Genomic DNA, 15,682 nt, shown 5'->3' with positions numbered 1-15,682 from the left:
TGGTTAGTTGGCGAAACCAATATGAAACCAATATGTTTTATAGGGGAGACTTGAAACAGATACCTTGAGCAAAAGTGCAACTAGACGACAAATATTTTTTTTTTGAGTGGCTTTTATTGGACGTCAGGGTGGTTTTTAAGCACAGATTTAAACGTGGCGATGTTTTGAAAGAGTGGCAGATCTACCTAATTGAAATATTTATAGAATCAGAAGAAATAAGCTCTAAGTGATCTGACTTTTGCATATGATTTGACTTTGTGTTTATCGTTTTATAAATGTCTTCGTGTTGCTGCAAATCTGACACTAAGGTACGGGGGGAAATGTCAAAGATAAAAATGGGCAAAATAGGTGGAGAGCTGCTAATGCTGAAGTTCTCCAGGTGAGGATGAAGGACAGAGCAGCTTAACTCAACAGAAACCCTGCAAAATTAGCAGCAAACACCATCATATCACTTTTCTTACTAGAGAAGATCTTAGCAAAATTATTCTTCACCATAACAATGTTATTCAGAGGGACAAAAAAATACTTATTTTGATGTTTCTTGAGTGTCACAGCTCGAATGTAGGAACAACCTCAAACTTGGATCAGAAAAAGAGGATTTCCAAACATTGCTTGATGGTTTATGATCTGTCCCTGTCTGCCTCAAACTTGATATTATAAGAAATGTATAACAGAAACAATTTGTGGGTAATTATTTAGAAGAATAATTGGTGTAGGAATTGACAACAAGAAAGACTGTTTACCTGTGGGCCTGCCTCAAATAGTTGGCACTGAAATCAATGTAAAGGTTCAGCTCTGAAAAGTTTTGGAATGGAGCTTTGCACAGTCTAATTGTAAACTGTTTCAACATAATGTGGCAGGTGCCACATTGTGTAAGATCCTCAAACTTCAAAACTAATAGTAAATACATTTATTCCTATAGATAAATGAAACCCTTCAAAATCAACCTTTACGGACCTGAAATAACCGTAGACGTTTCCATGCATATTTCTGAACATGCTGTCAGCTTCCTTTTATCTCTGTCATGATCCCCTTTAACCTTTTCATTAATTATTCTGATGCATCATAGCTACACAAATCAATATCATACCTGCTCCACTTTGATGTCGTATTCCCCAAGGACCTTCTTTCCTCTGAACACTTTTGCCCTGAACAAAAAAACAGAGAGAGAAAAGGGTTTAGAATGACATTTTCAAACTTCACAGTTGTATATGCTGCCCTCTACTGGAGCACAGCATCTTGTAGATCAAATTACTCAAAGTGGGTGCCTGAACATCGAGCGGCTTTCCAGATTACAACTGTGGGCCTTCTACATTTATTAACTGAGATCCAATGGCTAATAAGTTTCTCTCACAGTCTAAATCATGCATGTTCGCCGGTCTCTTGATGTTCTCTGTGCTGTCATTTGATTAAGAGTGACATGGACCCGAGTAAACACACAGCAGTAGACAGATGGAGAGATGAATGGAAGAGAAGGACTGACAGCGAGGGGACGAAAACGACCTCAGCCAAAATAACCCAAAATACCCGGGACGTCTCATTATGCAAGGATCACAGATGGTTTTGCACTGACTCCATCATCTAATCAGACACTGATGCTAAATAAAGCACATCTGAACTGTTGGCCAGCAAGAGCATTACATTTCCATCATGTCAGTGATAACGTTAGTTTTCAAGAATTTCATTACTTCCTCTGTTTGTGATGCCATTTTACAGATTTGTAATTTAACTTTGTCCTTTAAAAATAACAGCTGATTGCCAGTTGTTTTTTTCCCCCTCAGGTCTTGAATCTGCTTTTTAATTGCAAGCCTTTCTTTCTGTGCAGTCGGTTAGAAATGTGTTTCGAACGTTCCTTTCCACAGACCCAAATTGGACATTTTGTCATGTAGCAAAGAGGCATCTGGTTCAAATTTAATGGTTCGTCAGAGCCAGACCATCTGTGAGGGAAACATTCAGAGTCTCTGGCTCAACCTCAAGTAATCAATAACTTTAAGTAAAATGGGTGACTTTAGATTGGAAATGAATCAGCTCGAGTGTGTCCAGCCTACACAGTGAATTGTTACCCCAATGACATCAATTCACTCATGTCTACAGCAGCATCAAATGGCATCTTTACAACTGAAATACATTTTTAATCTACAACATTAATTCAACGGTTTATTCCAAACATTTGTTGAAAACAACCTCTATCATTTGTCCCAAAGTAATGAATAGCCACATTTAATGTGCAATCGCTCTCTGTGGGTCACATGTCAGTCCAACACAGAGCTGCATAATTATAGTGTTCAGTTGAAAAGCAGCTAATGAGTCCTCTTTATTCACCTCCTTCAGTTTCCAGCAGTTATTTGGAGCATAACATGTCAAAAAACACCAGATTCGAGTCTGAATCATAAGAGAGTTTATGAGAGAGGGATTTCACAGGTCACAGGTGTGATTTATTTAAAGTTGCAACTGACGGATGTGTGTGTCATCCTGGATAACAAAGGACTGCCAAGTATTTTACAAAATGGTTTCATGCCTGATTTTCTGAAGACTTTTTTCTGCATGATAACAAAAACCCCATACATCGAAACAGTTCAGAGATAACTTCAAAGTGCCTGAAGCACGTAAGGATGTTGATGGATGAGGTGGGTGGTGCTATGTAATTGTTAAAGCTACAGCGCAGATCTTGTTTCCCCTCATTCAACCTATTGGAATAACAACATCATTAACAGATCATCTGACCAAAACATTTGAGATGCTCTCACACAGTTTTTCATGTTGCCATGTATGCTGACATGTCTAATAATATTTTTTGTGAAGCATCTTAATATAACGATCTGAATCAAATGTTATGAATTATCAAGTCCTGTCTTGTACACAAAGCATGTGTGTTAATGTGACCCTGAATGGGCCACTGGGTTATCATCAGTGCAAACACAGTGTCTGCATTTCTTAGTATGAGATTAATTAACATTACTAATGAATGACCGCCACTAGCTTTAAGTAGCATGTTTGTAATTTCCATTGCTAAGCTGCATGTGTTTAAAACAAACATTTTTGGACTCTGCATATTAAGTCATCACACCACAATTTGACATGTCCAAATTACACGGCCGACTGGCTTAGCTTGAGAAAAACACACATCTCAGACATTGTCAGGCTGGTAAATTAAGTGTGTTGCCACAGATCTTTATGTAGTTTAAGCCAAACATCTTTAAAGTCCACAGAAAAACAAGGCTGCAGCAGCGTGATGGCGATATAAGCTCCTTTAACATATGCATGTTATGCTTAATTTCAACTCTTTTTGAACACATATTTCTATAATTATGTTTTCTTTTTTCTTTTTTTCTTAGCTCTGATTAACACAGTAATCTTGCCTGACGACTGCTGGAACTAGGGCACCTTTTGCGACCCTGCAAGGATAAACTTGCTAGATAATCAATGGATGTATAACAATAATAAAACAAATCCTGTAAAAAAAGAAACACAGAGAAGGGTTCCTCTACAGTGAAGTGAATTCCTTGCAGAAATGCAACAGGTGTTCATTTTTATGTAAAAGTCCCTCAGTGCCGATTTAATATGTAGACATCTGCAAAGCTGAATGATTGCTTTTTAGGGATCTTGTGGTGATTAAATGAAGCTATAAATTCTCCATGTGTACATTTTATATAGTAATTGCCACCATATCATCCATTCATCTCCCATTTCAGCCGTGTATTTCGGTCATTTATTTCACAGTTTCCTTTTCATAATCCTCATCACACCTTTAACTGGGAGCTATAAATGTGGTCAAAGATTGTTCTGCCTCTGATCAACATTCCTGCTAAGCTGGTAGCACACCTAACTTTTGCTTAAAACTTTTGCCCTGACTACCAAATTTAAAAGCCAGCTGAAAAAAAAAAATCAAAAATATCTGGACACTAACAGACTGAAGATAAAGTTTGCAACAGACCTCTGCTAAGTACCAACAGATACATTTCCTTTCCGACTCTTTCAAGCAATGTATCCAGTAATGTGACCAGATTTGTATTGTCTTTTTTTAATAATCAAACAATCTCATATATTCTGCACAGAGTGATGAACATTACTCAAGCCTTACATCTGTCTCTGTAATCAGATGAAGATGCAATAACAAGATGCATTCTGAGGTTGTAAACATCAAATCGACCCTTGTAGGTAATCTTTGCAATTTCCTCTAATTTGCAGCAGGAACAAGTGTCTTAATCTCAAATACAATTAAGTGGAGTTGTATTAACAAAAAGCTCCATGCAGGCATATGCCCACATGTTGCCTTGTTTGAGTACAGTATACAGCTACAACATTATTTAAATCACCATAAACGCTGTAGAAAATAACATTCCAACCTTATCAGTTGGCAAGTATACAAGTTGTTTTTCTTTTTTTTTTTCTCAAAAACTGTTGGTCACACACTCATAACATATATAACATTACATTTTCTTGTTTCTACAAGACATACTTGTGCTAAAATCTTCATCTTTGTCAATGTTCATTTGTACAAATGTCTTCCTAAATCACCCCAACTTCATACAGGAAAGTCTCAGGGAACAGGAAACTCTTCATGAAGCGGATTTACTTTGGCAATTTATTTCAAGCAGCGTCGCTAACATAGATTCATGCAAGACTTATCTATGGAAAATTTTTCAGTTTAACCATAATAAATTAGCTATGGCAGTCTTATTTATCAAATTGTGCAATTGGAGTCAAAGGAATAGAAATCAGTGCAAAAATACAAAAAAAAATGTGTCAACATTATTCATGAGGTTAGCAGCTCAAGCAGACATCCTGAAATAGATACCTGATGAAAGGAGTGGGTTGCAGTAAAGGCAGATTAATTTAATAATGACTATAACTTAGTTTGTTCTTCTGAATTTGGCAACTTTCAGTTTTATTATGAAAATTGTACATAAATTCCATACTAGGAAAAACAGGGAGTAAAAACTGAACAGATAACGTGAATAATGAGAAAAGACCAGTCCTTATTATGATGGAAAAGACAATTTGAGACTGAAATGAGCCATAAAAATTAATGAGACAGGTTGGCATTTGAGTGCAGATGATGTTTGAAGGCTGATATATATCTCTCTGTTTGCAAGATCATTTTTACATTTGCTCAATAAACAAGGTCTTTTAAAAGCTGATCAGAAAATATGTTGAGAGACTCCAAATAATTTGAGGACAAGGACATATTTTTTTCTTTGTGGCAGTCTAAATCTCGGTGACATCGACTTGTAGATAACAGGATAATTACATGCATAAATCCCATCAAAGGTGGTGAACTATGGTGCAATAAAAAAACAGCATGAGCAAAGTATCTTTCACTCTGCACAGGGAGCTCTGCAGGCTAATGTTTTTCAGTGGTCACTTGATGGGTTCACAATTTCGCTATTGATCAGACGAGTCAATGACTCTCAGAGAGCCTGTAGATATTAAGCTTTTTGAATCAATTCAGCAAAGTGTGTCAGGGAAGAGGAGAAAAGAGAGATGAGAACATAATAAAAAAAAGAGAGGAACGGCTGACATCTTTATTTCAGGTCCAAGATAATGTGCAGTAATTATGCTGTCCAATTTGGCAACAGTGCAGGAATTGGACATCAGTAAAACATAAATAATTTGTTCGGTTCCAATATTTCCTGGGTTCTTTTTCATTCAATTATTACCAATTGATTTTTAAAAAAGTCTAATAAAACATGCCTTTACCTCTAAAATTTTATTTTAAAATGTTATCAATTCCCCAAATCAATATCATCCTACAGCTTTGTTCTACAAATGTTTAATCTAATGAGTTTTGGTGACAAGAAGAGTCACCATTTTAAGGATATCAAAATGCTTCTGCTCCCCATTAAATTACTACACATCACAGGATATTCACTGGTGCTTCCTCACACTTCACCTATTATTATTTCACTCCTCTTTTACCTCCTCTTTGTTTCCACTCTTTCCTTTTTTCTCACTCCCATAACCAAGCCGTGGTTTGGCCTCTTCATGAATAATTATTTTCACCCATCTGTTTTTCCCCATCTATTCTGCGGCTGTGTTGAAGTAAGGACGCATTAAGGAAAAGTGTGCATTTAAATTAACCAACAGGATCCTGATCAGTTTAATGAGACGGAAAAATACTTTGGGTTGTTGCTGTGGATTTCATACTAAAATCTACATATAAAACCATATAATGAGAAGATTACGTGCAGTGGTGAGAGATACGTGCACTAAAACTAGTTTTAATTACCACATTTTGTAGCAGCTTGTTAGCAGTTCAATTTACATTCATATCACCAGAATGACTTGGGTAGTTTAATCTTTTTTTTTTCTCATTCTTTAGTAGATAATTACAGAAGCTGCAAACTGGTTTAGGCTGTAAAAGGAAAGGAATTATTATTCTATTATCATCAGGCCACTGCTTCCCTGCTATAATTGAACCCCTTTGATCCACCCTCTCCACTTTTACATTCATCCCAACATCTCCAAAGGCATGACCTGGCAACACACACAGTGCATTTAACTGCAACACAACATGACTTAGTGGTTAAAAGATACAATTTTATTCCTAAAAGAGAAGAAAATGATTTTGACAATGGATTACATGGATTAATACCCTCATATTAATCTCGACATAGCTAAAATTCCTAGCTTATGTGTCACCGGTTGCTTGCACTTCTCTGCTTTCATCAGCTTCCCCTTCACTGGTACAGTGCATATAAATGAAAGTACAGTCAATAAACACAGCATTTGTATGTTGACAGCATAGTATATAATTTTCAGTCTCTATGGAGACTTATACTCCAGGACATGATACTTATACTTTAGGATCCATTTGGTCGCTGACTTTGAATTTAGTTTTCACTTCAGTAGATTCTGTTGTTTGCTGCTGTGTTTTCTGAAAATGACTCTATTTATTCATTTCACATGTATTTGTTTACAGCTTCTATGTCACCTCTACTCATTCTCCCCTCTATCTATGCTCTGTTTCTTCTACCAGTAATCAATCCCTGCCATTGTTGCCTTCGCACACTCCTGAGATTCTGATTATCATGTCAGATCCTGTATCATCTGATGTCTTGACAGTTATTTACACCTTTCCAGTCATCTTCAGTTCCTGAAAGTTTGTCAGCTTGTAGAATGGAGCCAACACATAGTAGAACCAAACCACAAAACACAAAGCCTTTCACAGTTAGGAAAAACATTTGTGATATAGATAAAAATCCCAATATAAGGGTTAAGTTACAAACTCGACATGTCTCAAGAATGGAAATGAATGATTCTTGCTTTTCAGACGTGAGTCAAAATGATGTCCTATTCTAACTCTTGTTCAGACAGTAAATAGTTCAGATTAGACAAACGCACAAACACACCCACAAGACGCTCAGATTAACCTACTGCCTACTACCTTTTTTACTGAGACCTAAAATCGATGCTTAAACATTTGTCTGACATTAGCCCCTCAGTATCAGTGAGGATGTCAGCAATATCAAATTAGTCTGATAAACCAGATTTTTTTTCCCTGCCACTGTGACTGAACCTGCATACAAAGCTCCAAATCAGAGTATCGGCTCATCCCTTCTTGCCTGAGGTGAAGATGTCACCTGAATTATTCAAGTGCATCACAGGAGGCTGTTACACCTCCTCTTGCTTTTACCCACCCTGTCGGCGCCCTGCAGGGATCCAGTTAACCCAGAGACAAAACTTCCTCACACATACTGCATATGTGACGTGTCATGCATAGTGTCTGGCATAAATTGACAGCATTACACCAAAACGCAACAGTGCGTAAGCCAAGCCGTGGCGTAACGTTTAATTAAAACTTAATGAAGAGAGGTTTTACTGTGGGTTGTAACTGCACATCAAAAGCCAATTGACACTTGCACTGTTTTGTTTGTGTATATATAATGGGTAATCCCAATTGTTGAATGTAAAGTTTAAGTCACTGACATTTCTGTCTGCACAAATCACTTCATACAAGTTGGTGAGATTTCCAACAGCTATGCATGTCAATGAAAGCATTTAATACTTCAGTTTTTTTGGTTGAATACTCCTGCCATCTTTCTAGGTGCTACTAAGTGAGGTGTTACTTGTCTGGAGGAGTTAGAAGGGATGACTTCAAAAAATGTTTAATTGGTCAATCTTTCACATATACAGGGAATGAGACATGCTTTTGTGCAGACAGGGAGAGTTTAAAGAATGATGAAGTTTGTTTGCTGGCTATTAGGTGGTACAGTCAATGGTTGGAGGACCAGTAAGAGCTGAGAGGTTATAAAACTGTCAAACTTTATATCTGCTAACGGAAAACAAGCAGATAAACATAAATATTATTATGATTCGATCTTGTCTGATGGGAGGATAAAGCATTAAATGAACTGGATAACAGCTTTGTTTCCTGTAATGGTAATTACTGGTCCTTCTGCGTTTCAGCCCACATTTATCCTAATGAAGTGAGGATTGTGACTTGTTAAGCTAGATGTCTGTTACTTAAACGCTTCTATTATAGAGTACCCAGGATCTGTCAGATGTTAGTGTGGAGCTATTAAGATTAAAGGAAAATATTGAGGAAAAAAGCAAAGCAATTGATCATAATTAATAAGCAAGTAACAAATGAAACAAGGACCTGACAAAAAACACTAATGTTATATTTTTTTGGACTTGGTTGTTCCAAGTCATCAAAGAAAAGTCAAGAGTTTGACATGAAACTCTGAGGTCTCTTGACATCCTTTCTTCAAAATCAATTTTTACAGCTATGGCAACAAAATACAAAAAGCATAGTTCTGCACAACAACTAAGAACTTTCTCCATTGATTTTTGAATTCATAAAATGGGAAGAAAATACTGGCATGAGCATGTATTGCTAATAGAGGTGGTCACTGAACACTTCAATTATCAAATCCCACAGGATTTTCTACTCGCAACTACAATGAACACACTTCAGCGCATGTAATTCCCAAATCCGAGACGGCAGAGAAAAAAACAAATACACTCAGGAAACCGAAGCATAAAAAGAAGCAGGACTGATTGTGAGAATATCAAACCAAATAAACAAATAAAATCCATGGCAACTCCTGTAGAGCTTAACAAACAGAGCAAATTGTCAAAATGTTGATACAGCACAACTTTAGGAGAGCTGAGTAAAGTATCACTAATGAAACAATTACTTTCACTAAATTTCAATTAGTGATTTAATTTACTTTAAGAACTGGATTAAAGCTGAGAAACATCAACATTTTTAAATAAAAGCTTTGCATTAAAGGGATGTTTCTACTTTTTATTGCTTCACAACTCAAACTTACTGCACAGAAAAACATTGCGTTTGACATTTATTCTCTAGTTTCCCTGCAGTTTCCCTTCATTAAATAAAACCTGAGTGTAGAAGATGAGTGTGCTTTGTGTGCAGCTCCCAATCTGTGTGGTCTTATTGCATTACTATGATGAATGGTGACCCACAGGTCAGGCTTTTCTATCATGTACAAACACACACCCTTTTCAGTTCGGCGCTTATTGTGAGGAGGATTTTTTTTTTCTACGTTTCTCAGAGCACCCACTGGCAGCACATCTGTGGTAATGACAAAGACTAATCAAGGGAACATCTTGAAAGTAGCAGCAGAGTTAATTGATTTCTTGAAGTTTGACTAAAATCCTCCTGGCAGATACTCAGAGGGCTGTGTGGGAGTGTGAGTTGGTTTTGTCAGTGCGAAGATAATGTTAATTTTCTTTTTGTCCTTGTGATGCAAGCAGGAGTGACGGTAATCGTTTTCATCTTGTCCTTGTTATTTGACAACTTGTTTTTTTTACTTCTTGCACAAGCATTCGTCTTTCTGGGCCTTTTTTTCTAAATTTATCAATTTTTATTCCTGCACTCTTTCATACAAGTTGGATATCTTTGTCATAGAATGCATTACTCAAATATTTGCAATTAAATCATGAACCATGAAACTAATAATATTATATTTCTTAGATTAGCTTATGTTAATTTTGATGTCAATGACTAATAAACCCCAACAAATCTGTTTCTCAGAGACTTAGCATATTATAAAATTTCAACAAAACATTAGTTCAAATATCAAAATGCTGGCTTTCTGAAAAGTATGTCTACTTTAGTGTATGCTGTACTCTAGTTCAATAGGCTACCTCTGTATTAATTAGTCCATCAGGGAAGTGTAGCATGTAGGTGATTGGTCTGTGGCTCTGAGGTGTTAAGAAAGCCTATAGGTTGCTTTCATTGTGGCCTTCAGCTCGAGCTTCATGGCTTTAAAGGTTTCTCACCTTATGTAATATTTTAATTTTCTGAGACAAACCATTTTGGGTTTTCATTAGCTGTAAGTTCTAATCCTCAAAATGAACAAAAATTCTGTGGAGAACGGCCTTTAGGGTTAACACACAACATTTGTAGCTATTTCTGAAGCTTTGACTGAGTCACCAACTTCATCCTTTCACATCCGTTTCTCTAAAACTACATTCTAATTTGTTTGAAATAGGATATTAGCATAATCTTCTTACACAAATAAAAACAGCATCTCGGCAGCATCCAATTAGAACATGGAATATGCCAGAAATGTTCTGTTATAAATGACAGATTATAAATATATATTTCTTATAGTTCTGAGCTTCGGTTATAAGTGAATCCTCAGACCTGAATCAATGGATGTGGCCGACATGCAATAATTTTGGTAGAGACTGGAAAAACTTGTTTCACTGCGATTATGTGAATAAGGAATATAACATAAGGAAATTCTACTAGTCTTGTAACAACATAAACAATAGTTGAATAGCTTGTGAGATCTCAAAATCAACATGCTCTAAAGGTTTATAAAAAACTGCTACTATGTAAGTAAACCTTGTTACGTTTTGTTTATTATTTTTTTATCTGTTTCTGTATTTGATAAATACAACTTTATAACAATAGAGTCTTTAGGGATTAAAATACCCTGCTGTAAACCTAGTGAGAAATTCTGCTTTTCCTCTCAGGGTGTAACCAGTGCAGCTCGCCAGCCTTTTTATTGGCGTTTTTTCAGACTAAATGCAGTGCAGTTTAGTTCTCAGCTGTCCCGCTTGCCGGGAGACAAAGCCAAACAGTTCCAGGCAAATGTCTGCGACAAGAGCTTCTTCAGTCAGAAGAAAATCGATATTGTCATCACCGCAAATTGTTGTTTTTGTCAGCGAAGCATTTAATGAGTGTAGGAGGATAGTGTAAAGTCTGATTAGAACTTTATTCATTTCCTCTATTGGAAACCTGGAAAAGAGAAGAAAATAAAACCAAGTCTAGAATCCTTAGATTATGATCAGGAAGGAATTTGTCAGAGTTGTTCTTGAAACATTTTGTTGTTGTTCTCAATGAATGTATTCCTAAAAATATGAAAAATAAAAGAAAATATATACATTTAAAATCACTATACCATTTGGTGTTGAACGTATTCATCCATTATCACTCACTATGGACTCCTGTTACTGGTTGGTCTGGCAGATTCACTTGATTTACTTCATGCTCTGCACGTATGTCATGCATAATTAATCTCAAGCGTCTAATTTGTGTCGCTGATCTATTCAGCCTGAGCGGCCTTCATTTATAATCCTCCACATTCTCTTTAGTTTTCAACACGAAATGGAAACAATGGTCACTTGTCACCACCTCGTCCACCCTGAATGGACCTGTCTTCTCCTCCGCAAACCCTGAGATGCATATCTCCAAGACACTAATCGATAGTTAATTGTGATGTTACAAATAGGTTCATTCAGCTGCAGCTGTGTGGTCAGATCCATTCGGTGGTCGGGCCTGAGACATTGTGTAACGTGGGCTGATCTAAGAGGAACCGACTGTGGGTATTTAACCAATGCAAGTGATTTTTATCACTTAATAAATATAAGAATATCAAACTTTACAAGATTATATTGTAGTTTTATTTAAAAACTAGTGGGTTCAATGTTTAATGCATAATTAGACAACATCAGTCTAATTACTAACAAAGGAGAATGTTTTAAAAGTGGAATAATCATTAAATATTAAACAGTTAGAACATATTTGTAGCTTCTGACATCTAACAGCATAGCAAATCTCATCCAACAACAACAGCCTCACACAAACTGTTGCACCTGTTCCTCAGGCTGCCCCCAAGTGGTAGAAACTGTTGAGGAAAAAAAATATTCTTAGTGTTTATAATATAGTTAAATCTTACGACATCTGAAAATAGTAGATTAAGCAAGAGTCCTTTGGATTACATCTTAGAGGGCCTGCAGAAAAGAATGTCTGTTATCAGGGAGGAACCACGTCATAAATTAACTTTGGCACACAGGCCGAGTCTCAAATGAGCAGGCAGCAAGGAGACATCTCAAGTCATCTCCCTCAGAGAGACACTAAAACTTAAGGACAAACAAAGATACAACACAATGCTAACAATAATTGCAATTTAATTAGTACAATACCATTTAGTTAAAAATTAACATGACTTGAACTAGTCTAATTTGTAGTTTTATATTAACAACTACATGGAGTCTCTAGCCTAGGCCAAACGAATTATCAGTTAGTTAAATATAATCAAAACTAGCATAACATTAATTAGAAAATGTTTAGAATGAATGGATTTATATTGAAAATGCTCAGGTATATTCTGTAAGTGTTTTATTCTTAAAATCTGCGCTTTGATCTATGAGGATGGAGAAGTTCTGAACCACTCTGCATATCAGGCTTTATGTCAATTTAAAATTACTGCACTGATCTGTATTTGTAGGAATTACACGACAGGGAAATAAAATAGGTCTAAAACAGCTTAACTTTTGGTTGAACTCTGGTGAAAAGACTAGAGGTTTTGTTCCAATCAGGTATTTGGAGTAACATCACATTTCAAACTGGCATGAGAAGAGCTTGCTCTAAATAACCTTTGCTCTCCCTTGTCTAGATAGAGAAGCGCCATAGCCCTGAAATTAAACAGGTCTCAGAAGGTAATAAAATTGCTTTAGATGTCCCAACTTAGTAATTTAGAAACAACACGCCTTAATTGCATAACTGCATAAATTAAAACAAAGGAAACACCCTTATGAATAAAAGTAAGGGCCCCAGAGGATTTGCTTTTGCAACTCTCCAAAGACGTCTTTGCTTTTTGTTTGTCGTTTCCATTTCTTCTCTCAGGTAAATTCATGTGTTGTTTGTGCTTTGAGTTTCTGATGTGTTGCGATGTGCTCATGTGGTGAAAGTATGCATCTGTCTTGAATAAATGCAGATTATTGGGACGTTGTTACCTCTGTGTGATCTCAGTTTCTTTTGCGCACAGCATTTTCTGAATCTGGGCATGAGAGAGGATATAACGAGTCTAAAGTTTTTAAAAGGGTTAATAAGCTTTAAAATGTTCCTCTCTTGATAAAACCCAGTAAAATGTGCATCTTTCCTCACATGGAGACACCAAGAAGTGTTGAATATCATCCAAAAATCTTCTCTTGAAGTTAACAAAACAAAGCCTTTGGGGGGTTTTGTGCCTATATGCTCAGAGTTTAGGTAAAGTATGTGTTTAATTAATGTGGCAGGTGTCTCCCAAAAGCAATTTGCATGGCTAAGCAGTCTGTTCTCTGTGTTGGAGAAAAAATTTGATCATTTATTGTAGCCTCAGGCTACAGATGTATCATTTATCTCAGTATGAAAAGACAATCCTCTGTAAAATTACAAAAGGAGAGATTACCATGAAAACTTTGCATTTGGTAGGCTCACTCTCATTATACTCAGTGGTGGGAAGTAACGAAGTACAAGTACTTCGTTACTGTACTTAAGTACAATTTTCGTGTATCTGTACTTTACTTAAGTAGATTTAATAATGGATACTTTCTACTTTTACTCCACTACATTTTACAGTAAGTATCTGTACTGTAACGTGACTTAGTGTCTGTTGTCACCATCGGCTCCACCTTTACTCGCACGCGGAGCTCCAGACATGCGCAGTGGTTTCCTCTGAGCGTCAGTAATATAATAGCGCTGCATAAATCGTAAGATATGGCGACATGTAAAATCAGCAGCGCTTCGCTTTCACAGATGGTGGGGACTTCGTCCAATTTTTAGCGTCACTTGGAAGGAAAGCTTAAAGAAAGGTAAGATCTGTGGACGTGATGCTAGCAAAGTTAGCTGTACAGAGACACATGTTGCATCTGCGATTAAAAAAAGTTGTCACTCATGCGCTGAATTATTGTGTGGAGGTTTTGACTGAGGTGTTGCATATATAGGACAACGCTGTGACCAAAGTGCAATATAGTAATATGACATTCACGGACGATCCGATTCTTCTGGACGGATCTTGACTAAGTCCTATAGTACTGAAGCCTCACTGAGAGCCGTTCTTTGTTCTTGTAATGCTCTGCGTACACTGCAGTAGCTATTTTATTTCATTAAAATATCTTTATATTTAATTGGTGAATAAATAAAACAAGAACGTAAGAACGCAGAGCATGCTCATTGCTCTTTGTTTTTGTCACCTGTCATGGTGGCAGACATTGCAGCAGGAGGGAGGATGAGAACAGTCACAGTGCTCCTCTTGCTTGGTTACTTCTTGCTTATTGGGCCTTGGACAGTGTTCATAGTTGAGCGTTGTGAATTGCTATGTTTAATGGTGCAGACAATTATTATTTCTGACATTGGCAATATGGGCAACCGCCCAGGGTGTTATTTTTTTAGAGATGGCAGGAGACCTCTGTGTATTGTGGCACAGAGTTGAAAGCAAAACAGAATGAAGAAGATTTTGAATTGTCACTGATTACATTTATTTCAGCTCTAAGTATTTAATATCTGGGTGTTTTTATGGGAAAGTGAGTCTTTCAGATTAATTTGAGAAGCAATTTTGATAGGTGCACTTAATTTTATTGTCATGTAGCACGGGGTGCTGGTTTTGGTTTGGTCTTGGGTTCGGTGGTCTAGACTACAACTCTGCTACGTGGCTCCTTGGTTCCATGTCCTCCTCTGCCAGTTGGATTTTTGTCAAAATAAATGCAAAAAAAGTGAAGTTCATGCTATGTTAGGACAGGAGACAAGATGTTTCCATCCCTGAAATTATGATGCATAGAATCACATATCTAAGTCTAAACTATGTTACAGAGTAAACGTAATAAAAACATGCTTTATCTGTGGCATTGTTCATTAAAATGACACATTACTGATGAATTAAAATTAAATACGATCGGTACACTTAATGATATTGGCGATTAGGTAATGCATTCAGCAAGTACTTTTACTTTTAATACTTAAGTATTTTTAAAAGCCAGTACTTTTTTACTTTTACTTAAGTAAAATGTTAATGTGGTACTTTGACTTTTACTTAAGTACATTTTTGTCTGTGTATTTATACTTTTACTTAAGTAAATTGTTTGAGTACTTTCTCCACCACTGATTATACTGTATTTATAACACGTACTTATAGAGTGGACTCAGTGAATGCAATATTCAATTTTATTCAACCATTCTGACACAAAATACTTTCTGTAATTGTCTCAAAGTTTTAGACCAAAAAATGATCACATTCACAGCCTGTAGCATAAAATTACCCCTCACAATAGTGAAATATTAAATTAAAGTGCTTTCAGAAGATATAGACTTAGAAAATTTCAGATCAATGTTAAATTGAATATAAACATTAGATTTCATGTTGTTAATTAGGCTCCATGTATTTAGTTAATTATAAGCAGGCATTAGTAGTAAGATTGTTTTACACAAATAATATGCTGATGG

General features: G+C 36.3%; 1 protein-coding gene across 1 annotated transcript in view; it reads right to left on the bottom strand.

Moving 5' to 3' along the window:
- The window catches only part of syn2b (synapsin IIb), a 70,347-nt gene that overhangs the window by 31,649 nt on the left and 23,016 nt on the right, over window positions 1–15,682 (bottom strand). Inside the window, exon 2 of the mRNA XM_008408551.3 lies at window positions 1,091–1,148. Within this exon, the coding sequence (XP_008406773.2) occupies window positions 1,091–1,148 (58 nt within the window). The remainder of the gene's footprint in view (window positions 1–1,090; window positions 1,149–15,682) is intronic.

The sequence above is a fragment of the Poecilia reticulata genome, chromosome 5 (genome assembly GCF_904066995.2).
Source record: "Poecilia reticulata chromosome 5, P_reticulata-male-v2, whole genome shotgun sequence".
In the NCBI taxonomy this organism is placed as follows: Eukaryota; Metazoa; Chordata; class Actinopteri; order Cyprinodontiformes; family Poeciliidae; genus Poecilia; species Poecilia reticulata.
This window is presented reverse-complemented; position numbering and strand designations above follow the sequence as displayed.